This window comes from Lagenorhynchus albirostris, chromosome 2, assembly GCF_949774975.1.
Source record: "Lagenorhynchus albirostris chromosome 2, mLagAlb1.1, whole genome shotgun sequence".
Taxonomy (NCBI): Eukaryota; Metazoa; Chordata; class Mammalia; order Artiodactyla; family Delphinidae; genus Lagenorhynchus; species Lagenorhynchus albirostris.
Window position 1 is genome coordinate 32,723,054 of NC_083096.1, and position 25,471 is coordinate 32,748,524.

The window sequence follows — 25,471 nt, forward strand, 5'->3', positions numbered from 1 at the left end:
TGATCATAAAAGAAAAAAACACAGAGACTGGAGGAATCCATGTGTGGGTTTCTTTTATTATCTTTCCCTCCCATAAGGGGTCACAAAGAACATACATTTCCCCCAGTGGTGAAAATGCAGCAACATGTGTGGGGTGTTTTTGCCCAAGGAAGCCCATTAGATCAGCATCCAAATTTTTTTATTGGGGCTGGTCACATAGGCACCCTCTACCTAACACATACCAAAACTCTAGTCTCCTAGAAGGATGTCAGGTGTTCAGCATAAGCCATATTGTTTGCATGAACAGTCCAGGCACAGTGATCAGTTAACTGACCAGGAGCATTATAAGAGCCAATTTCCCACATGCCGGGAAAGGACCAGCCTTACAAGCAGGCTATCTGAGGACTGCAGGCTTAGGGCTAGGCTACTCTGTTAACTCTTTTTTGCACAGAGGCTTGTTTGGCTGCATCTTTCAAAACTACTAACTACTTGTACCTTTGTTTCATCTGTACTCATGTGCAAAATGAGATCTATGCAGAATTACTCATTGTAACATAATTTATAATATGTAAAGTGTATGAAGCAAACGAACCTTCATTTAAAATAAATTTTATTACATTCATACAGTGGAGTGCTGGGCAGCTGTTACCAAAAAATTTTAAAGGGATACTACTTATTTATTTATATGAAAAGATCAGGATATAGTGTCACTGAAAAAGCAAAGGACAGAATAAAGTGTGTAATATACTACCATTTGTGTTAAAAAAAAAGATAAGGAAAAGAATTTATATTTGTTTTTCACTCGTATATGCATTTTAAATATCTCTGGAAGTATAAAGGAGAAACCTAACAACAATGGCTATAGGAGAGTGGAGATGGGAATGGTAAGGAGTCAGTTTACTGTATACCCCCCTTTCTAGATGCATCGACTTTCATTATTCATGGGTTCCATATTTGCAAATTTGTATATATGCTAAAATTTATAACCCCAAAATCAGTACAGATGTCCTCTTCATGATCTATTTAGTGCCATGTTTGTTTGCATTTTTGTGCTTTTTGTTTGTGATTTTGCTGTTTTAAATGGCCCCCAAGTGTAGTGCTGAAGTGCTGTATGTAATGTCCCTAAGTGCAAGAAAGCTCTTATGTGCCTTGTGTAGAAAACACGAGTGTTCGATAAGCTTCATTCAGGTGTGAGTTACAGCGCTGTTGACCTTGAGTTCAGTGTTAATGAATCAATGATACTTATTTATTTATTAAAATTTTATTTATTTTTGGCTGCATTGGGTCTTTGTTGCTGTGCACAGGCTTTCTCTAGTTGCAGCGAGTGGGGGCTACTCTTCATTGCGGTGTGCGGGCTTCTCATTGTGGCGGCTTCTCGTTGTGGAGCACTGGCTCTAGGCACACAGGCTTCAGTAGTTGCAGCACATGGGCTCAGTAGTTGTGGCACGTAGGCCCTGGAGTGTGCGGGCTTCAGTAGTTGTGGTGCGCGGGCTCTAGGGCATGCGGGCTTCAGTAGTCGTGGCACATGGGCTTAGTTGCTCCGCAGCATGTGGGATCTTCCCAGACCAGGGATTGAACCTGTGTCCCCTACATTGGCAGGCGGATTCTTAACCAATGCGCCACCAGGGAAGTCCCCAGTGATATTTATTAAATAAGGTGTCTTTAAACACAGACACACATCAAACAAGATTATGTATTGATCACTTGATGAAAATGTGACCAAGAGCTTTCAGGAACCCAACTCTGTTTCCTTGAGCAGAATTGTTCAGTATTTGCTAATTAAATAATGTGAGCATTAACTATATATCTTTGGACCATGTGCTATGTTACTGTTAAAAAGTTAAAGGAGGGGCTTCCCTGGTGGCGCAGTGGTTGAGAGTCCACCTGCCGATGCAGGGGACGTGGGTACGTGCCCCGGTCCGGGAGGATCCCACATGCCGCGGAGCGGCTGGGCCCGTGAGCCATGGCCGCTGAGCCTGCGCGTCTGGAGCCTGTGCTCCGCGACGGGAGAGGCCACGGCAGTGAGAAGCCCGCATACCGCAAAAAAAAAAAAAAAAAAGAGGAGTAATCATACAGGAGAATGTTACTATGGAGGATGCGTTGCTAAGTGAAAATGTACAGAATTATATGGAACAACTTTCTTTTAAGTGTGAATCAATACATTCTACAGGTTTTTGTTTTTGTTTTTTAAGAAAAAGTATTCTATACCAAAATAAGTGACTCTCACTGGGTAATGGCCTAACAGGCATTAATTTTATTTTCCAAGTCATCTTCTTTGCTTATGTATTACTTTTTATTTTGAAACAAAATTCAGTAAAAGTATTAAACAGATCAAATAAACGTCATGTGACTCCTGTATAAAGAGGATGCTATCACAGTAGTCATCCAGTAATTTGAAGATTGCTTTCAGGAAAGAAGTAAAAACTTAAGCAAACACAAATCCAGGAGCAAGGAAGATTGGCATTAGATTCTGCTTCAAGGAGTAATAGAATAATTGTTGTTATTCTAAAAAACAATGGTATCTATTATACCTACCTTTTAAGTGTAACGGGAGACTAATAAATTCTATCCAGTTTTTTCAGAGGCAAAGTTATTTGCTATACTTTTTTTTTTTTGCGGTACGCGGGCCTCTCACTGCTGCGGCCTCTCCCGCCGCGGAGCACAGGCTCCGGATGCGCAGGCCCAGTGGCCACGGCCCACGGGCCCAGCCGCTCCACGGCATGCGGGATCCTCCCGGACCAGGGCACAAACCCGCATCCCCCGCCTCGGCAGGCGGACTCCCAACCACTGCGCCACTAGGGAAGCCCTATTTGCTATACTTTTTAAAAATATGTGGCAGTAAATGCAGGACATAAATTTTTTACATAGTTTTTACCCAATCACTTTCAGAGATGTTGAGCTAATTTATATTTTCATTATCAGTATGTGGGACTCCATGATTCTTCCACATCCCTACCAACACAGTGTATTATCAAATTATCAGTCTCCCAATATAGTAGATATTGGGATCTTTGCCCCTTTTGATACATTTAAGGATCTTTTTGTAATGGTCATTGTTCCTCTGTTTCTTTCCTCCATATTTAAAGATTTCTGAAGTAGTGCTTCTGTTCTTTCCTGGAAATTTAATCCTTAGGCTGCTTATTATGAGAGATCCAACATAATGCAGGTTATTAATCAGAATTTAGTTGCTTTTCAGAAGTGCTTATCACGTCTTTTTTTTTCTTTATTGAACTGTTTGTTAAAGTATATATAGAAATGTGCACATATCATAATCTTACAAGTTGAAGAATTTTCACAAAGTGAATATACTTACTAGACCAGCACCCTGATCAAGAAATAGAACATTTCCAACACTCTGTCTTCCCCCTTTATCTCTTCATTGTCACTCACCACACCCCCAAAACTAATCACCGTCTTGACTACTCTGCAATAGAGGAGTTTTAACTGTTTTGGTCTTTACATAAATGGAATTACACAGGATGTGCTCTTTTGTGTCTGGCTTCTTTCGTTCTGCACCCATGGTGTTGTTTATTCCCTCTCATTACTGGATATCATTGTATTTTATGAATATACTACAATGTATTTATCCTTTCTAGTGTTGATGTACATTTGGTTTGTTTCCATTTTGGAGCTGTTACAAATAGTGTTCTTTGAATATTCTTTATATACATCTAATGTGTATATTAGAACTTATGTATGTGTTTCTCTTGGACATATATCCTGTTATCCAGCAAACCATTCTAGATGTACCAGTATTCTTGTTTTTCTTGTTCCCCTTTATAAGAGCGAGGTAGCTTGGGAAGGAAAGATAACCATCCTAGTGTGTTACATGAACCTTTAGAAGTCACGAATGGGAAGAGGAAGAATTTTTCCAAGTCTTGAACTCTCAGCTTCAAATAATAACTGCAGTTTATTGCGTCTTTTCTGTGTGCTAAGTGCTTCATGTACATTATTTCATTTAACTCTCATGAGAAACTAATTAATAGCTACTGTTACTCCCATTTTATAGCTGAGGAAAGTGAGACTAAGAGGTATTAAATTATTTGACATCACATGGTCAATAAGTAACATAATAGAGATTCTTGACTCTTATCCTTGATTCCATAGTCTTACCTACTATATTACCCTGCTTTTCTAAATTAAATGTAGACATTTAGGAGTTCAAGGATTAGGGCAAGGAGGAAAGAATAGCAGACTACTTCCCTGTTCCTTTCATCTCTCTGTCATGCTAGAATAAGTTACTTTCAGCAGCGCTGCTTCCTCATACTCAAAATCATTTCACATGCCTCAGATTTTTTAACCTTGTATGAACTTTGTCCAGAAAACATGACCAAATTAATACAGGTCACACTATTTTTTATTTGAAAATAATGTGTTTTTCCTCTTACAGAAAAAACGCAGTGAGATTCCTTGTTATTGGGAAAATCAGCCAGTGGGATGTCAGAAACTAAACTGTGCTTTTCATCACAACAGAGGACGTTTTGTTGATGGCCTTTTCCTACCTCCAAGCAAAAGTGAGATTCGTTTCAATTTTGAAAGAATAGTTACTGTATAATGAACACCTACATGCACAATGTACAGAGTACTTTATAAACATTGCCTTCTTTTAGTCTTGTGAGAGAGCAGTATTATTTTCACTTCACAGATGAGGGAATTGAACTTTATTAAGGTTAAATGACTTGTACACAGTCATAAGCCAATAAAATAGCAGTCACGATTAAAACTTTGTTTCCAAAATCCATGCTGCTTCACAAATGTTTCTTGGCAAGATAGTTTAGATTACTACAGCTTATTACCTCATTTCCCATTTTCTTATCATATCTATAGAGATTTTCAAAAGAAACTTGATTCTCCGGGCCAGGGGTGTTGGCAAGTCTGGTCTTCCACCTGTTTTGTAAAATAAAGATTTATTGAAATGAAGCCCTGCCCATTTGTTTATATATTTTCTGTGGCCAGATTTTTTTTTTTTTAAAATAAGGAAACACAAGCTTTATTTATTTATTTATATTTATTTTTTGCGGTATGCGGGCCTCTCACTGTTGTGGCCTCTCCCGTTTTGGAGCACAGGCCCGGCGGCCATGGCTCACGGGCCCAGCCGCTCCGCGGCATGTGGGATCTTCCCAGACCGGGGCACGAACCCATGTCCCCTGCATCGGCAGGCAGACTCTCAACCACTGCGCCACCAGGGAAGCCCCTGTGGCCAGATTTTGTGCTACTGCTTCAGAGTTGAGTAGTTGAGACAAGATCTACAAGGCCTAAAATATTTACTATATACCTCTTTACAGAAAAACATTTGCTAACACTGCCCCTGCTCTAGGGTGTAATCTAAAATGAAACTTACACTCTGCCAAAAGCTAGTATTTAAAGTCCTTTTAAAGTAATTTCCTAGTGGAGTGATCAGCCATTTAAAGCCACATCTGCTATGTGATTAAAATTTGATGGATATATATTTTTATCTCTATTTAAGGGGAAAAAGGCTCACCCCTTTCTGGTATAATTCAGAAGTATTGCCCGCTATCTCTTTAAAAAGCTGCTTCTTGATCAAAGAGCCTAGAATTTTAGTATTAAAATTTAATGTCTAGAATTTGTAAATAGTTGCTGTGCATCTAGCTTCCTGTTTATTCTCTGTTTTGAGCACCCACTTTGAGTGTGTTTATGTGCAGTGAATAGTTACTAGTTGAAAGCCGCATTTTCCCTCCCTGGGAGTTTAAAACCTAATTGGGAAAATGGGGAAATTAAAAATCAGATTAAAATTTTTTTTTTTTTTTTTTGCGGTACGCGGGCCTCTCACTGTTGTGGCCTCTCCCGTTGTGGAGCACAGGCTCCGGACACACAGGCTCAGCGGCCATGGCTCACGGACCCAGCTGCTCCGCGGCATGTGGGATCTTCCCAGACCGGGGCACGAACCCGTGTCCCCTGCATCAGCAGGCGGACTCTCAACCACTGCGCCACCAGGGAAGCCCAGATTAAAATTTTAATTAAAAGACATGAATTAAAAGGACATAATGCTCAAAGAAAATCACCAAACTTATGATAGGTGGTTGGAGATTTTTTTTTTTAAAAAAAACATCTTTATTGGAGTATAATTGCTTTACAATGGTGTGTTAGTTTCTGCTTTATAACAAAGTGAATCAGCTATACATATATCCCCATATCTCCTCCCTCTTGCATCTCCCTCCCACCCTCCCTATCCCACCCCTCTAGGTGGTCACAGAGCACCAAGCTGATCTCCCTGTGCTATGCAGCTGCTTCCCACTAGCTATTTATTTTCCATTTGGTAGTGTATATATGTCAGTGTTACTCTCTCACTTCGTCCCAGCTTATCCTTCCCTCTCCCCGTGTCCTCAAGTCCATTCTTTACGTCTATGTGTTTCTTCCTGTCCTGCCCCTAGGTTCATCAGAACCATTTTTTTTTTAGATTCCATATATATGTGTTAGCATATGATATTTGTTTTTCTCTTTCTGACTTACTTCACTCTGTATGACAGACTCTAGGTCCATCCACCTCACTACCAGTAACTCAATTTCGTTTCTTTTTATGGCTGAGTAATATTGTATTGTATATATGTGCCACATCTTCTTTATCCATTCATCTGTTGTTGGACACTTAGATTGCTTCCATGTCCTGGCTATTGTAAATAGAGCTGCAATGACCATTGTGGTACGTGACTCTTTTTGAATTATGGTTTTCTCAGGGTATTTGCCCAGTAGTGGGATTGCTGAGATATATGGCAATTATATTTTTAGTTTTTTAAGGAACCTCCATACTGTTCTGTCAGAGATTTTTGATGAATTGGGACTGTATCTTCTATTTTTAATTTATGACTAACTTTGTATGTCTAGCTGTGTTGCCCACTGTGCCTGAGTCACCAGAAGAGGAAGTGAAGGCTAGCCAGCTCACAGTTCAACAGAGCAAATTATCTGTCCAGTCTAATCCCTCTCCTCAACTGCGAAGTATTATGAAAGTAGAAAGTTCAGAAAATGTTCCTAGCCCTACACATCCACCAGTGGTAATCAATGCTGCAGATGATGATGAAGATGATGATGGTAAGCTTTAGCTCTTTCTTTAAGGCAAGTAAATGATCAGGGTAACTTAGTGAATTAGAATCAGACTTGAAGCTCTAGTAGACCTGTTTTTAATTGGGAATTTGCCTTAAATTTTGATAATATAGATCAGTTTTCTGAGGAAGGTGATGAAACCAAAACACCTACCCTGCAACCAACTCCTGAAGTTCATAATGGATTACGAGTGGCTTCTGCCCGGAAACCTGGGGTCAATTTAAAACAAGGTAAGAAGAGGCTATATTGATGCTGGTTCCTGCTCATAAATCTTACAGCACTGTTGAGTGAGTCCAGACTATTTTAAATACCTTTGAAATTTAGTTCATGATTACCACCACCTCCATCTTCCTTGCGCCCATTATATACACACACACACACACACACTTAATTTCTCTTATTCATTGAACAAACATTTGAATGCCAGCTGTGTACAAATAAACTGCAGAGGTGAAATGGTGCTGGTTCCTCATGTGGTTGCTATTTGCATTCCTAGGTGAATGTTTGAATTTTGGGATAAAAACTCTTGAAGAAATTAAATCAAAGAAAATGAAGGAAAAATCAAAGAAGCAAGGTGGTGAGTTATCAGGAGTTTTGACATGGAGGATTTTTTTTTTAATAAATAAATTTATTTATTTATTGACTTGGTTCCCCCGGGTCTCAGTTGCGGCAGGCAGGTTCCTTAGTTGCGGCATGCATGTGGGATCTAGTTCCCTGACCAGGGATGGAACCCAGGCCCCCTGCATTGGGAGTGTGGTGTCTTAACCACTGGACCACCAGGGAAATCCTGACACGGAGGATTGAATGTTGCTACAGAAGAATAGAAAGGACACTTCTGCAGCAGTGAAGACCCAATGCAGCCAAAAAAAAAAAAAAGATACTTCTGATAATAAGGACACTTGACACCAACCAAAATGAGCAAATAGATTTTGATTTTTGTGGCTTCTTTGAAGTAAAACACAGTCTTATTTAAATCACAGTTGCTTTTTTAACCCATTGCAGCTGTTTCAGTCCCTAACTGTTCAGAGCTAGGCACATACAATGAAGAACCTGAAAGAACTTGTTTATTTTGAGAAATATAACTAAAGAATAGCATATAAGGTTTTTGTTTTTTTTGTTTGTTTGTTTTTTTGAACGCATTGCATGGCTTGCAGGATCTTAATTCCCCAACCAGGTTATTGAACCCATGCCCCCTGGAGTGGAAGCATGGAGTCCTGACCACTGGACCGCCAGGGAATTCCCTAAACTATTACTTAAAAGAGGAAAAAGTTCATTTTGTAGTAGGTGAATTCTTCCTCAGGAGCTGCTAGGATTTTCTTCTGGTGCTTGCCTTAGCCTGGTTGATCTATATTTCCAACCCTAAAAATTATATAGTGTGAAATGCATTTAGAGAGAATCAAATGGTTGGTTCTAAGTGCCTTCTTGCTAAGGATTGTTCCGTAGCAACTTTGGAGTTGTGTTTTGCAGATAATTGAATATAGATGGAAAAGATTGAATTAACACACTTAATAGCTAATGTGCTTCTGAGGTTAACTTTAGAATAATGTTAGCCTTCCTAGTAAATAAAAGTACATTGAGTGCCTGAGTCACTCAAAACAGTTTTATATTTTACTTTCACATTGTGCCAAAGGCAGATAAAAAATAAGATTATCTCCCCTTTCCCTACTCCATTTCACTGTAGGCAAACAGGAACACAAAAACTGATTGACTTGTAGTCCAGTGGTCTGTGTTGGATTTACCTGGTCTCAAAAACAGAATTTCTTGACTTCTGATAGCTGTATTTTCCATAAATTATTTACTGTTTTTGACTCTCTATATTTAGAAGGTTCTTCAGGAGTTTCCAGTCTTTTACTCCAACCACAGACCATTCCAGGTCCTGAAAAAGAGAATGTCCGGACTGTGGTGAGGACAGTAACTCTGTCCAACAAACAAGGTGAGGTATAGGTAGGTCTTAAGAGGTGTCAGCCTACTACTTTTAAATGACTGGGAGAGCAAAATGCTTGGGTTGGGTATATTGGTGGATTTGCAGGGAGTCTTCAGTATGTTGATTGGATAGAACGATGAAAAATTAGTGCATTTGCCCCTACTGTTTAAAAAGATGAAATTCTTAATCATGCAGCTCTCACATTATGTATTGTATTTGATTTTTACATATACTGTGTATTTTATCCAACAAATTTATTGACTGTCCATTGTAAGTAAAGAACTGTAATATACCTTTTAAGTTATAGAAAAATGTAAAAGTCTTTTTCCCTTAATAGTTTTAAATCTGATAGGGAATATGACACAAGTAATTGTAGTATGCAGATACATTAAAATGTGCCATTCAGACAACAAAGAATCAGAGGAAAGAGATCTCACTTTTTGCTGGGGTGATCAAGGAACGTTATATAGGAGAGTTAGCAGTGGAGTAAAGTATGATTTCATTTAACATATGGAAGTGCACAAGCAAAAGTATAGCTTGGGTTTTATAATCAATTGGTTAGACACAGCTTGTCTTTGTGTACTTAGCTACTATTAATTAGGACTGTGCTATTGCTTCCCTTTGGACTGTGCATTTGGTTATTTAAATTATTATTTAATAGGTTGATTTTTTTTTTCTTTTAATGTGGGTAGTTTTCCTTAAGACTGAGATCTGATTTCCAAGAGACTTTAATATCAGAGCATACTTTGTACCCATTAGTAGTTACTGAATACGGAAAAATTGGCTAATGGTAGAGAAATTCTGTTTTTGCCATTTTAGGAGAAGAACCTTTGGTAAGATTGAGTCTAACGGAGAGACTGGGGAAACACAAATTTTCAGGAGGTGAGATAAGTTTTGAGCATATCCTTTGTTTTCTGCTTGTTTGTGCATTACATATCTCCTCCAAAATTCTCTTTATACAAATGCCGTGTCAATATTGATATTAACTCCCTTGTATTTCTGGCTGAAAGCATGTATAAAATCTCTTCATGTTTTTGACATGTGCGAAGTTATACAAATTTATAGTGTTTTAATTAGATTATGGCCAACTTTTTAGAAGGTACTCGGTTTAAAAAAGAGTAAAGAATACCTCTGTTTGTATGGATAAATTGAAATTTGAGTTTTTAGAGGGAAAACAAAGTGTCCAGTTAATATAAATTCAGTCCTTGAATTTATTAGTGCTATTTTATACTTAGGGAAGTATTTTACCATGTAACTGAATTACTGTGTACTGACCCTAGTGTATCTGTCTCAAAATAATTATTTTGAAAATCTTATCTGACTTCAGAGGTTCCTTCATACTCCTTTAAAATGTGCTTATGAATATGAAATCTTATCTGTTTTGTGTTTTGTTTTATACCATTCTCGCTGCCTGAGAAATTTAGGTAAAAAATTACGGAAATAATCTATTTTAATATCAGCATATGTGTAATAAACTTTGTGATTTGGGGTTGTATATTTAAATTACAAATAAGAGGAGAGAGAAAAGTACATTCTGTGTAGGGTCTTTAAAGTTTTTATGGGACCCTGCTAAAGTTCTACCTTCAGTCAAGTGATCCAAAGAATAGTTTTTAAAAACTTTTGACATTTAAACAGCTTGTATTGACCAGTGTAATGCAATAAACCAGGAGTCAGGAAACTTGGTTCAAGTCCTGGCTCTGTCACTAATTGGTGACTTGGGTAAGATACAGCATCTTTCCTAACCTTAGATTTCTTATCTGGAATCGAAGAAAGGGGCTCTTTGGCCTTTGGAGTCTTCATGTCCCTGGAAAATTTTTAATTTTATGGTTCTTTTGCTGTCCTCCTAATCATCCCAGTTGTATTTAATCACAGATCGACCTAGAATTCAACAGTTGGCCAGTTAAAGATATTTTTTGTGCATGAAGATTTTTTTTTCACATATTCCTATTCCTGAATTTCAGCTTTAATCAGGGTTTATAATCCTCCATTTATAGTTTTAGTTATTTGGTAAATGTTAATTTGTGCATTCTAATTTTTTTATCTCCTTCCTTACCTTTTTTTTCTGGGACATTTTTATTCCTTCTCTAACATTGAGTTATAAGGAAGCTAGTGAATGAACACATCATATAAATGCAGAAAACTTACAGAATTATTCTACATTGTCTGTTTTTGCCTGTATTTCTTGACCTTGCTAAAGGTTGGCTTGAAATCTTAAACTGAGTTCCCTCTCTCTGTTTGTAGGTTGCGACAGTGATCCTCCATTAAAGCATAGCCTTGCACAAAGGCTAGGGAAGAAAGTTGAAGCTCCAGAGACTGACACTGACAGAACACCAAAGAAAGGTACTTTTGTTCTAATATACTTTGTGTGTGTAATCTTGACACTTGTCTCTTGTAATGTTAACAGGTATGGTTTGTCATTCTTTTTGTTCAGGTTAATAAGATTATTATCTTCTTGTGTCTGTTTTATTATTCGTTCAACAAACATTTGAATGTTTACTCTGCTGGATTCTAGGTAGACACCATTGGATAAAAATAAACACCATCACAGACCTCAGGAGCTTGTAGTATAATGGCAGATAGGAATCTTTACATATATTGTGATAAATTCTGTGACAGAGAAAGTACACAGTGTTATGGGAGCACATAGGAAGGGCACCTAATCTCACCATCTGTCAGGGAAAGGTTCCCAGAGGAAATGATATTGAAGCTTAGACCTGAAATATGATTTAGCCAGGTAAAGTTGAAGGGCCAGAGGCAGAGAGTATAATACACAGAAGGCACAGAGCTCAAGGGACTCACTGTGACTGAATCAGAATTGGAATGAAGAGCATGGTAACTGGAGAGGAAGAAGGGATTGGTCGTATAGAGCAGGAGTCCCCAACCCCCGGGTCACGGACAGGTAGCTGTCTGTGGCCTGTTAGGAACTGGGCCGCACAGCAGGAGGTGAGCAGCAGGTGAGCAAGTGAAGCTTCATCTGTATTTACAGCCACTCACCATAGCTCGCATTACCCCCTGAGCTCTGCCTCCTGTCAGCATTATGGTGAGTTGTATAATTATTTAATTATATGTTACAATGTAATAATAATAGAAATAAATGCACAATAAACGTAATGCGCTTGAATCATCCCAAAACCACCCCCTCCCCACCTTGGGTCCGTGGAAAAATTGTCTTCCACGAAACTGGTCCCTGGTGCCAAAAAGTTTGAGGACTGCTGATAACAGAACCTTTTAAGCCATATTAGAGAGTTTGGGCTTATCCTAAGATAGTAGCAAACAATGGGAAGGTTATAAACAAGCATCAGAGATCCTCATATTGGCATTTTGGAACCATCATCTAAAATATGGAGAAAGGGGATAAGAGTGCTGTCCAGGAATGAGTTAGCAGGCTGTTAAAATAATCCAGGCAAGAGGAGTTAGTGTCATAGATTTAGTGTTCTGGAAGTTGGTATGAAGAGATGCAGACTAATTTGAGAGATATTTGGAAGTTAGAATGATTTTATAGTTGAAGTGTTATTTATAGAAGGAAGTAAAGGGTTGGATTTTTTTTCCCCTTGTCTCACTTGCAGTGAAGCAGTGGTGTTAATTACTTGAAAAAAAAAATGTTTTTTCCTTCTTGTGTTTAGTTTCAACTTCTGCCGAAGATAAGACACTTCTTTCCACTTCTCCCCTAGCCCGAGAGGCTTTGACGAGTAGACTTTCTTGTTTGGGGGCTTTCCTGTATTCTGAAAGCTGTAAACAGAAGTTAACTTTTTTTTCTTTGCAGTCAAATTTCCTTCCCTTTTGCCTATCAATCGTATTGAAGACTCTCATAACTAAAGAGCATATTTCAGATGGATCTAGGGGGGAAAAAGCCTTTTGATGCCAATAAGATTTTAGAATGATAAGATTTTAGAATGTTGCACAGTAACAAAATTATTTCCTTAAATTCAGTAATTTTTGCTTTTCAGATGTAAAGGAGAGGACTTTTTCTTTGTGCTTTCCAAAGTGCTCTAGAGAATCCATTATTTGTATAGATCTGTCTGTACTGTGAAGAAGAAGTTGTAAGACCTGAATAGATTTTTGAAAAGCATTTTCATTAGAAAACAAGTATAAGCCTAATTCGTGACCTTTGAAAAAGATTTTTGACCTATAGAAAGTCTCTGTTCAACTTTTTTTTTTAAGACAGTGTTTGTTTATTGATTGATTGATTGATTGATTGATTGCTGTGGGCTCTAGGTGCATGGTCTTCAGTAGTTGTAGCTCATGGGCTCTAGAGCACAGGCTCAGTAGTTGTGGCACATGGGCTTAGTTGCTCTGCAGCATGTGGGATCTTCCCGGAGCAGGGCTTGAACCCGTGTCTCCTGCATTGGCAGGCAGATTCTTAACCACTGCACCACCAGGGAAGTCCCCAACTTTTTTTTTTTTTTTTTAAACAGTTCAAGTTTCCAAGTCTCTGAAGGAGCGATTAGGCTTGTCAGCTGGTCTAAACAATGAGGAGGCAGCAGGTAGGTAAACTCTAATGCCAGCTCCTGATATTTTTTTCCTTGCTGTTAAAATCTTTGGTTTTTCTCCAGTTTACCTTTTGAGTTATGTTGGGGCTTACGTTTTCTGTTTTTTGTGGGTTTGCTTTTTAAGTAATAGTTTTCTCACTGGAATGAGTTCTCTTTTTGTAGTTAAAGGTGGCAAAATGATTGTTTATGATAGCATTAATAACCAGAAATTAGAAATAATCTAAATATCTAACAAAAAGGAATTAAGATAGTTATGTACTAAAATAATTGCTGTCATGAAAAGTCATGTTCTGAACAATAATGATATGGGAAACTTATCTCCTTGTATTGAACGAAGAAAGGTTATGAAAGTATATACAAGTGCTTTTGTCTTAGGGCAACATATGAATCTTTTTTTTGGGGGGGTGGGGAATGAAATTTATTTTCTTATTATAGAAACATATTCCTTAGGGAAAATGTCCACATGTGAGATGATTTCTAGTTTTTTTATATCTATATGTATGAATGGTGTTAACCTGTGCTTTTCCTTTTTCATCCTATCCTTATCTTTAGATAAGGATAAGTATCATAAAAAGGGAATCTGATGTCAAACATTCTTTTGTAAACAACCTGAATTTACTCTTCAGAAACTTTGAGGATTTCCTCTTATTTCTTCCTACTAGGCTGGGACTTCACTATGATAGATCTAAACATGGATCTTTTTGTTCATTATGCTCAGTGTTTAGTGGGTCCTTTGAATTTAAGGACTTAACTAACTTTTTTTTTTTTTTAACTAACTTTTTTAGTTGTAGAAAATATTCCTCTGATTTCTTTGAGCATGTCCTCCCCACCCTTCTTTTTGTTTTCTCTTTATGGAATTGTTATTAGATGTTGGAACTTTTGGACATACGCTCCATGTATCTTAACCTTGCCTTCATACTTTCCAGTCCTTTGTTTTTTTGCCTCACTTTCTATGACTTTTGCTTGGTTATATTTTCTAGATTAGGAATTGACACACTTTTTCTATGAAGGATCAGATGGTAAATGTTTTAGACTTTGAGGTTCACAATCTCTTGTTGCAACTACTCAACTCTGCCACTGTAGTGTGAAAGCAGCCATTTGCAGTATGTAAATGGATGAGTATGGCTGTGTTCCAGTAAAGCTTTATTTATAAAATTTAGACCATGGCCATATTTGGCCCATGGACTATATAGTTTGCTGACCCTGTTCTAGATGGCTGATATTCTACTAGCCTTGTCTTTTTTTTTTTTTTAATTAGGTTGGATTTATTTTGTCACTTGGTTTTTTATTTTCCAAGAACTTTTTTTAGTTCTCTGATTTCTCCTTTTGTACAGCCTGATTTCAGGCAGTTCTGGGGCTTCTTTCTTTTTTAAAAAGTAATTTATTTTTTATTTTTAAAAATTTATTTTGTTGAAGTATATAGTTGGTTTACAATGTTACATTAATTTCTGCTGTATAGCAGAGTGATTCATTTATACATATATACACATTCTTTTTCGTATTTTTTCCATTATGGTTTATCACAGGATAGTGAATATAGTTCCATGTGCTATAAGTAGGACTTTGTTGTTTATACATTCTATATGTAATAGTTTGCATCTCCTAATCCCAAACTTCTAATCCATCCCTCCTCCACCCCCCGCCCTTGGCAACCACAAGTCTATTCTCTATGTCTGTGAGTCTATTTCTGTTTCATAGATAAGTTCATTTGTGTCATATTTTAGATTCCACATGTAAGTGATAGTATATGGTATTTGTCTTTCTCTTTCTGCTTACTTCACTTAGTATGATAATCTCTAGTTCCATCCATGTTGCTGGAAATGCCATTATTTCATTCTTTTTTATGGCTGAGTAGTATTCCGTTGTATATATGTACCACATCTTCTTTACCCATTCATCTGTCAGTGGACATTTAGGTTGCTTCCATGTCTTGACTATTGTAAGTAGTGCTGCAGTGAATATCGGGGTGCATGTATTTTTTCAAATTATATTTTTCTCTGGATATACGCCCAGGAGTGGGATTGCACGATCATATAGAAATTCTATTTTTAGTTTTTTGAGGAACCTCCATACTGTTTTCCATAGTGCTACACCAGTTTACATTCCCACCAGCAGTGTAGCAGAGTTCCTTTTTCTCCACACCCTCTCCAGCATTTGTTGTTTGTAGGCTTTTTGATGATGGCCATTCTGACCAGTGTGCCTCATTGTAGTTTTGATTTGCATTTCTCTAGTAACTAGTGATGTAGAGCATCTTTTCATGTGTCTGTTGGCCATCTGTATGTCTTTGGAAAAATGTCTATTTAGGTTTTCTGCCCATTTTTCAATAGGGTTTTTTTTTTTATTTTTTGTTGAGTTGTATGAGCTGTCCGTATATTTTGGAAATTAAGCCCTTGTTGGTTGCATCATTGGCAGATATTTTTCTCCCTGTCTGTAGGTTGTCTTTTCGTTTTGTTTATGGTTTCCTTTGCTGTACGAAAGCTTGTAAGTTTGATTAGGTCCCATTTGGTTGTTTTGTTTTTGTTTGCTTTAATTTCTATTGCCTTGGGAGACTGACTTAAGAAAACATTGGTACGATTTATGTCAGAGAATGTTTTGCCTATGTTCTCTTCTAAGTTTTATGGTGTCATGTCTTATATTTAAGTCTTTAAGCCATTTTGAGTTTATTTTTGTACATGGTGGTGTGAGGGTGTGTTCTAACTTCATTGATTTTACATGCTGCTGTCTAGCTTTCCCACCACCACTTGCTGAAGAGACTGTGTTTTCTCCATTGTATATTCTTGCTTCCTTTGTCTAAGATTAATTGACCGTAGGCATGTGGGTTTATTTCTGGGCTCTTTATTCTGTTTCATTGATTGGGGTTTCTAATTTGAATCTTTTTTTTTTAATGGGTTTGTATGTTATTTTGTCTTCCTCATTGCTTCTCTTCATCTTGGTTCATTTTTAATGTTGCTTTTTCATAGTTGTAAGTACTGGGCCGAGGTTTCTTACAACCTAGAATCACTGAGCCTGTGATTCTAAGGATCTTTTTCCCAAGTGGTCCTCTCTCCTGGCTGGGAGGTCTGTTTGCCTAAGTAGAGAGGGTGCACTAAATGGCAGCCTATGTTGGTTGTAGGCTGCAAGGCTGAGGGCTCATATGATTGCTATGGTAAGAAAGCCTTTCTTTACTTTCAGAGTGCAACTAATTTCATTTTCTAGCTTTGCTTTTTACTTTTCTCCCTCACCTCTCGTCTTTCTGCTTGGTATTTGTGAAAGCCTGAAATTTTCATGCTCTACTTCTTTTCAGCCCCAACATCCTCATAATGTGCTCCCTTCCCTGACAGATTCTCCTCTTTTTAGGGAGCAGTTCTCAGGAGAAGGTCTTGATTGATCCAGCTGTTCTGTTGTAAACCATCCTTAATTTCTACCACTGTTAATTTTCATACTAGTTTGGCAGTTTTCTTTGCCTGTTTTTTGAAGAACAGATCTCACTCCTATGGTTTTATCTATTCTTTTTCTGTTTCTGTAATTTCAGACATCTTTCTGTCTCAAATTCCTCAAGATTTATGTTCTGCCAGTAGCATCCTTGTTTTCCATTGCTATTGTGGATTTATTCTTTTAATGTCTTCTCTATTGTTTTGATGAAATTTTGTAGTGTAGGGAAACAGGGTCTCTGTGTCACCATTCACATCCTTTTTTTTTTTTTAATACATGTATTATTTATTTATTTTTGGCTGCATTGGGTCTCCGTTGCTGCACGCAGGGTTTCTCTAGTTTGCAATGAGTGGGGGCTACTCTTCGTTGTGTTGTGCGGGCTTCTCGTTGTGGTGGCTTCTCTTGTTGTGGAGCGTGGGCTCTAGGCACGCGGGCTTCAGTAGTTGTGGCACGAGGGCTAAGTAGTTGTGGCTCACGGGCTCTAGAGCACAAGCTCAGTAGTTGTGGTGCACCTGCTTAGTTGCTCTGTGGCATGTGGGATCTTCCTGGACCGGGGATTGAACTCGTGTCTCCTGCATTGGCAGGCGGATTCTTAACCACTGACCATTCACATACTTTCTTAAAGTGGTTTTGAGATCAGACTACCATCTTGAAATGGAAGAATTTTTATTTAAAAAACCTAAGAAAATCAGTGAGTACTTCCTCTGTAACAGGTACTGTACTAAAATAATTAAACATAGTCACTGTTCTCATGAAGTATCTAGTATGGTTGGAATTACAAGGAGTTACCCCGTACTGTGTGATCAGTGCTGTGATCAGAGAAACAAACTAGACTGCTGGAGGGTGTCAGGTTCTAAGCTGAACTCACTTTAAGCAGCAGGAGAAATGAGACCAGTAGGGAATATTCCATATAGAAGGGACAGCATATTCAAAGATTCAGAAGGTGAGACAGAAGTGATATGTTTAAGGCTGTAAAAGGATATTTTTTGTTTTGATCTTTCTTTAAAAGGTGTTGGTGATTAAATATGTGTGTGTATAATCTCCAGATTGTTCTTATTTTTCTTACATCGCTTCATTATTTCTTTCTTTCTTTAGGCCCTTCAGTAATGAGGACAGGCATATGTGCCAAGTGTGAAATTTTCTCTTTAGTTTAAACAAATATAGAATGATTAATGTATCATTAAAAATAGCTCTTCAGTGGCATGCCAGTCTCTGGGCCTTTCTCATTTTTCTTCTGTCTTGTCACATGTTCTACTTCCTTTTCATCCTTTCAATGTCACTTAAATATTACTCTGAAAAGCTTCCCTTAACCAATCTGTAGAAAAAGGTTGGTGTTCTTGCTGTATGCTCCTACATAGCATTATACAATTGACCCTTGAACAACATGGGTTTGAGCTGTGTGGGTCCACTTATACGTGGATTTGTTTTCAATAAGTATGTACTACAGTACTACATGTTCCATGGTTGGTTGGTTGAATCTGCAGATGTAGAACCATGGATACGGAGCCCAGTTGTAAAGTCACATATGTGGGTTTTCAACTGCATAGGGGTTGGTGCCCCAGTACTCCATCCCAACCCCTACATTGTTTAAGGGTCAACTTTACCTCCTTTATCAAAGCTGTTATCATTACCATACTTTGTTGTTGTTTAATTATTGGTCCGTTAGACTGCGAACTATCAATACATGTGGGCAGAGTTTGCATTTTGCTTGCCATTATATTTCTAGCATACTGTCTAGCATGTGTTTATATCTGTGCACGAATGGAAGAATTTATTTTTATTGGTAAGATTTATAATGACAAGCTTCTCTAACTAGTAAATGGCTTTCAGGATCCTCAAGAATAAGCTTCTGAATAGCAATCCAAATCACTAATTTTTGCCTCCTGAGAGTTTTCCTTGAGGGCCACTATCTAAAATTGAGATTGAAACTAATGTGCTTTTGACCATTTTAATTGCTTGCCTAAGTGATACCACTCTATTGGACTCTGTCCTGATCCAAGAATAGAGAGATCGTAAGTCATTAAGAGATGAAATCCAAGTACAGTGATTTGTTTTTCCCCCATGAAAGCAGAGAGAGTTACTAAAGTTGGTGAGATCCACGTGAAGACATTAGAAGAAATTCTTCTCGAAAGAGCCAGTCAAAAACGTGGAGAATTGCAAACTAAACTCAAGACAGAAGGACCTTCAAAAGTTGATGATTCTACAACAGGAACAAGAACCTCCTCCACTGTCCGAATCAAAACGTTCTCTGAGGTCTTGGCTGAAAAGAAACACCGGCAGCAGGAAGCAGAGAGACAAAAAAGCAAAAAGGACGTAACCAGCATCAAGCTAAAGACTGATAATGAAATTAAAAAAACAGTGGTTTTGCCACCTGTAGTAGCCAGCAGAGGACAGTCAGAGGAACCTGCAGGTAGAGCGAAGTCTATGCAGGAAGTGCATATCAAGACGCTGGAGGAAATTAAACTGGAGAAGGCTCTGAGGGTGCAGCAGAGTTCTGAGAGCAGAACCAGCTCCCAGCCTCAGCCTGAGGCCACCCCAGGGGCAAGACGGCTTCTCCAGATCACTAAAAGAACAGGTAACAAAAGAACTTGGTCTGTTTCTCCAGATCACTAAAAGAACAGGTAACAAAAGAACTTGGTCTGTAGTACCACTTCCCCAGATCATATTTCAAAGGGCGGTATTCTACAGGATATTCATAGGAATTCTGTGAGAACTTTTCTTTACTCAGATAACTTTGAAAACCACTGGATTAAAAGAAGTTAAGCTGGGCACTGAAAGAAGTTAAGCTGGCAGTCCAGTGGTTAGGAATCTGTGCTTCCACTGCAGGGGGTATGGGTTCGATCCCTGATTGGGGAACTAAGATCCCACAAGCTGTGAGGCGTGCCAACACCCACCCCCACCCCACCCCCCAAAAAAGTTGTTAAAGCTCTTTCTTTACAACAACTGTATATAGACCTTGATATTTTAATGTGCATTTTGAATCTGTTTGAGGACTAAATAGATTTTGTCCACAATTTTTATTTGTCCTATCTTATCATTACTTTTATTAAGAAAAGTTTTGTTTAACTTCATCTGTTATAAGGTTGCAGCACGAATAAAATTACTAGTGATGTGTTTAATGTGAATCTAGGTATAAAAGAAGAGAGGAAACTTAAAGAAGAAAGTGTTGTTGCTTCTCAGAGCAGTGTTACTAGAACAGAGGCTAAAGAGGTGAGTTTATTTAGAATCATTTTATAATTTTGTCCATGGCAAGCAAAGGCTAGATGAATGGTATATGTGCTTTTTAGTTTTAGTTTATAAGTTTTCTATTTAACACTTCACTGATATATTCAGGTAAACAGTCTTTCACTATGCTTATAATTTTCTATGAGAGTTTTCTGTACTTCTGTGTATATCGGTGTTTTCTGCCCTTTTAAAGTTGTTTTTAATTGGCCGTTCATATTTTTTAAACTAAGTTTTCCGTTGCCTTTGAGAGTAATGCTACTCATTTATAAAACTCATGAATTTTTATTTTTTAAAAAGAATGAGAAACCCTATAATTCCACATTCCGATGTCACTACCCTTAGTTTTTTTGATGCATTTCTTTCAATCATTTTGCAGCCTGCTTTGACTTTACCATATTAATAATTCTTTAAGACAATTGCTTTTAATGGCCACGTAGTGTTCTATTACACAAATATAGTCTGTTTCTGGACTGGATTTTGTTTTACCCAGTTAAGATAATGAATGTCTTTGTACATACATTTTTGTGCAAGTGTCTGATTAGGAACCATTTGTGTTAGGCTTACGGTCATGATAGTCTAGCTTATAGAATTTGGGTTTTTATTGTTCCACACATCTTTTATCTTGATCTTTCTATTTAATATCATATAAAAGGCAAAAGCTCTTGTGTTCTAGATCATGTGAAACTTTGCTTGACTTAGATGTTAGCTTGGTAACTTATAAACAATAATTATCATCATACAGATTGTTGGAGGTACTAGATTTTAATTCTGTCGTTTAAATTTATCCATAGACTTCAGATGAGACCACAGCAGTTGACGTCACTAAAATTCAAGTCAAGAGATGTGAGACAGTGAGAGAAAAGCATGTGCAGAAACTGTCGGAGAAGCAAAAATCAGTTTTGGCACGCCTTCGGGGAGATTTAGACACTTGCAACACCCAGTTAGCAGAGAAACCAGTGCTCGCTACCGTGCCAGACATCACACGGCTCCTGACTAAACGGCCTCATTCAAAGATATCCCAGAAGACAGAGGTGGAAACCTCAGGGATTGGGCACTCAAAACTGAATGTGAAAGGTGCAACACAGACCTTGGAAAAAAGGGGTAAAGGTGAATGTTTTTTCTAGTGCATTTTGCTTTAGAATTTCAAAATTACCAAGTTTCAGTGACTGCCTGGCAATAATTGGGTTGAATTTCATTTGCCTTTGTATACTGATCACACAGGTGGGTAGTAATATTTCTGAAAATTCTATTTAAAAAGACAGAAAGACTAGATGAGTTCCTTTTTCACAATTTAAAATTGCTGTTTATAAGGCTTTGTCTAAAACTTTCCATGGTACCTTTTCCCTCTGGTTTTGAAGGAGAAAAACACCAGGGAAGCAAAGAGCAGTAGCAAATTCAAGAGGCACTGAAAGGAATTGTTTGAGAGAGAGAGGAGAGGGGAGAGTGTGTGTGTATATACATATATGTACATGCACACACACGTATGTAGATACATGTGTGTATATATACATGTGTGTGTGTATATATTACGGCCAAGTGTAGTGCAGATTGCTGGTGGATCATTTTCAGTCTGGTTTTCTTTTTTGGTTAGTTGGTTCGTTTTTTTACTTACTTGTGCTGTTCCTAATTGCTGAGAAGGAATTTTGATATTCTGAGTTATTCTCCATGTAAAAAGGGGATTATTCTAGCTTTTAATCAGATGTTTTCTGTCTTGTAGCTAAACCTAAAATGAATGTGAAGCCATCTGTGGCTAAAGTTGTCTCATCACACAAAGTGGCCCAAAAACGCAGGGCAGTGGAGCCCCACTCTGCTGTCATTGCATCTGTGAAACCACTCACCTCCAGCAGTGTCCTGCAGAAAAGCCCAGTCAAAAAAGCAGCTGTGGTAAGAAGGAAATCCACCTCAGTGGTGCTTTAGTCTGTGTGGTAGGAAAGTGGGCAAGATGAATTCTCTGTTAGCTCTCTCTGTATTATGTCTAATAGTTTGTCAATTCCTAAGCATTTTAGGTGTTTAGGTTGTTACTGTATATTATGTTTACAGCTTAAACATTTGCAGTGGCAGGGTGAATTTTTTTTTTAACCTAATTAAGATATTTTGCTTATTTGTACCCTCAGTCTTTGGGTTTATTCTTGGATTCCCAGGCTTAAAGAATGGTTCTAAGAAGGCAGCAGAGAAAATGAATCTGCTCAAATTTAAAAGCCTGACTCTCCCACTGAATTACCTTACTCTCACTTTTGTAGGCTGTTGTCCCACTTCTCTCTGAAGACAAATCAGTCACTGTGCCTGAGACAGAAAAACCTAGAGACAGGTAATACCTTGCAATTCTTTTTAACCAAAGTTTAGGCCGCTATTATTGTTTATGCTCTCTAGAGAATAACACTGCTAAATAATTTGAAAAATTTACAGTTTAGCCACATCTAAATAAATCTGCTAAACTTCATATTAATTGCAGGAAAACGTGATATTCAAGGTTGCTGTTCTCTTTTGGTGCTGTTGTTTATATTTTGCCTGTATTATTGAAAACAATTTTTAAACACCTGTCTGGATTCTCCTTTAAAGGATGAAAATGCTTTATCCCGAATCAGTAAAACAATTCTTTGTTTATGTGTGTCTTCAGAAACAACTCTTTGCTAAAATTCTTTGTGTACCTGAGACTGGGTGGTCAAGCCAACCATTGATGAAGGGCAATTATCTAACAATCCTTCGGGGTTTTTTTTCTTACAGTTTTGTGCTGCCTCCAACCCAGTCCTCTTCAGATCCTTCCCCACCAGAAGTATCTGGCCCTTCCTCATCCCAGGTGGCCACAAAAACTCGCCGACTCAGCTCTGCCTCAACAGGAAAGCCGCTACTGTCTATGGAGGATGATTTTGAGAAATTAATATGGGAGATTTCAGGAGGCAAATTAGAAGCTGAGATTGACTTGGATCCTGGGAAGGATGAAGATGACCTTCTGCTTGAGCTATCAGAAATGATTGATAGCTGAAGGTTGTAGTAGAACATTTAAAACAAAAACACAAAAAAAAGACTCACCAAAAACTGGACTTAGTTTCATCTATTATAACATTTATCCAAAATGATCATTTCTTTAGTCTAGAATTTTCCCCAAATAAGAAATATACCTCTGAATTATCCATGTGTGTTCTGGATTCCTTGGGGTCAGATTTTTAAAGTCCCTTGGTAGTCGTTTTGTCCATTTGATGCCATTGTTTAGCATCTTTGAGAAAAAAGTTCTGTCTTACCCCTCTCTCCACAAAAAGACTGAGCGGGAGACCTAAGTGAAAGGGTACAAGAAAACTTAGTGACTCCTTGAGGTGTTTGTCAGTTTTGACTTTTTTCCCCTTTGTTGTATTATTTCTTTTATGTATTATCCTAATGTACCTACTGTTACCTGAGTTTGAAAAGGATGAAGACAGCTGCTACCATTAAGGACCAAATTTCATGCCACCACTAAACAAAAAAATCCACTCAGTCTGTGTTAAATTGTACGTCTTTTTAAAGGTATTTGGAAAATTCAACTAAGCCTCTAGAGACAGCTGAGCAGCTCAGGAAACCTGTAATCTGGACATAACTTTTTGGATGTGATTTTCATGCTTCTACTGCTCTGTAAGCCTCTGAAGAGCAATAGCTGATTTATTATTACTGTAAGTTTTTAAGGCTTTAAAGTGCCTCAGGGGTCCTCTGAAACTAATTTTCTATTTCTGGGATTCCTTGGATTCTTAATAAGAGATGGTGACATAATGATTACAGGAATTTATTTTTTAGTAAGAAAGTTGTCCCTTCTCTTCTTCAGTACTTGCCACCTTACTAGCATTGAATTATCACAGGGATAAAAATTGGTTAACTTTTAATTTCTAATTCTCCTAGCAAACTCCTCTTGCCCAGTATTTATTTGGTGCCCTTTAAACACCTGAGGGGGGCGGAAATGAACTCATTCAAGCTGCCATTATTTATCTATGGACTGTAGCAGTATGCTGAATTGTACAGTAGCAGGGATTATCAAGATGCTCTGGGGGTGTATTGTATACCTTCCAGTTTTCTTCATTTCCGAATTGAATTTTCTTTTCTTGATGTTGGTCTCCTTCATATCACCTCAAGGTTTAGACTGTGAAGGAACAAGTATGATGGGAATAATAGTCTTGAAAGGAGACATACTGTGCATAATCAGAAGGAAGAGGAAAGGACCTGCCCATTTTGATATTTTGCTATAGGTGGCTGGTTTTGTTTCTCATAGGGAAATCTGACCCACCTGTCATGTTGGCTCCTAAGGAACTGCTGTTGTAAGCGGCTCATCAAGAGTTGAACTTCATGTAGCGTTTTTGGGAATATGGAAAAGGAAGAAAGCCACAGGATTGCCCGTTCAGTTTTGGGAAGATCTGGATGATTCTACACAAGCAAAACTGACTTGAAATTTATGTACAGACACTTCTCTACCAATCCATCTTCAGCTGACTGAATGTTATCTAATAGCCCTTCTCCAAAGCAAGGGTGGAATGTTCTGGTTTCACCGCAAATTTTCTACTCATTTCATTTTTGGAATCGGCTTGTAGATTCCAGGTCCCTTTTGTATATAACCTTTATTCTTTTGCTTTTTTAAAAATTTTGTTTCATATTTAAAGCCCTGTATTAGTCAATGATTCATTTTCAGCATTATTTGAACCATTTGCCATTACAGAAAGAGAAATACTTTATTTGTGTTTTAAATAAAGCTGGTGTAGGAAAGTCTTGATGTTATGAGTTAAGTAGTCGTACATCACTTCAGCCTGGGATCTGCCTCAATAGAGGCCCAGTTTCACAGATACTATTGGTCTTTAGAAACCTTTTACAAAGACATACTGCCAGACTTCTCCACAAGTATGCTCAGTTTTAGTTGCATTTGCTTTAGGTAAGAATAAATACTATTATATGTGAGGATTTTTTCTGACACTGATACTTAGCCATTAGCATTGTAACTCGAGTAATGTCATTAATTTTTTTAAAGGAGAGAGGGTTTAGAAGTGATCTTAGATGGTTCCAACAATTTAGAATTTTCAAGCATGAAGGCATATAAAATTTTTACTTCAGGAAAGTCCAGTTTTTTGTTATGGGAATACATATAAATTTTATAATTTACCAGAGAGTATAGATTTTCCCAAATAGTCTAAAAGTAGTCCCCAAAAAGTTGAGTCAGCTTTTCACAGAAAGCAGAACCGATTGTGTGTTCAGTTTTGAGTGATGATGGTTTTCAGTTTTAACAGGAAAAGGGCCCAAATGTTGTAGAACTTGGTCATAGCATAGCCAGAACTTTCAAGATAATTTGCAGCTCATGTATTTGTCTCAATAAATGATCCTTAAAGTTCTGGCCTTAACCTCAAGTTCCAGTGGATCCTCTCACATACGACCAGAA

At 37.8% G+C, this 25,471-nt stretch overlaps 1 protein-coding gene across 8 annotated transcripts in view; it reads left to right on the forward strand.

Annotated features, from left to right (window-relative positions):
• The window catches only part of ZC3H11A (zinc finger CCCH-type containing 11A), a 38,981-nt gene extending 15,762 nt beyond the window's left edge, over positions 1-23,219 (forward strand). For 4 of the 8 annotated variants that reach the window (XM_060129086.1, XM_060129088.1, XM_060129093.1 and 1 more), the window contains 14 exons: positions 4,370-4,493; positions 6,823-7,026; positions 7,152-7,268; positions 7,535-7,615; positions 8,861-8,971; positions 9,782-9,844; positions 11,204-11,302; positions 13,378-13,446; positions 18,932-19,438; positions 19,994-20,073; positions 20,880-21,195; positions 21,806-21,972; positions 22,329-22,396; positions 22,813-23,219. In XM_060129086.1, coding sequence (XP_059985069.1) covers positions 4,370-4,493; positions 6,823-7,026; positions 7,152-7,268; positions 7,535-7,615; positions 8,861-8,971; positions 9,782-9,844; positions 11,204-11,302; positions 13,378-13,446; positions 18,932-19,438; positions 19,994-20,073; positions 20,880-21,195; positions 21,806-21,972; positions 22,329-22,396; positions 22,813-23,071 — 2,265 coding nt within the window. In that variant the 3' untranslated portion in view covers positions 23,072-23,219. The remainder of the gene's footprint in view (positions 1-4,369; positions 4,494-6,822; positions 7,027-7,151; positions 7,269-7,534; positions 7,616-8,860; positions 8,972-9,781; positions 9,845-11,203; positions 11,303-13,377; positions 13,447-18,931; positions 19,439-19,993; positions 20,074-20,879; positions 21,196-21,805; positions 21,973-22,328; positions 22,397-22,812) is intronic. The other 4 variants (XM_060129103.1, XM_060129108.1, XM_060129097.1 and 1 more) reach the window with 4 other exon arrangements.
• Positions 23,220-25,471: the final 2,252 nt, after the last annotated feature.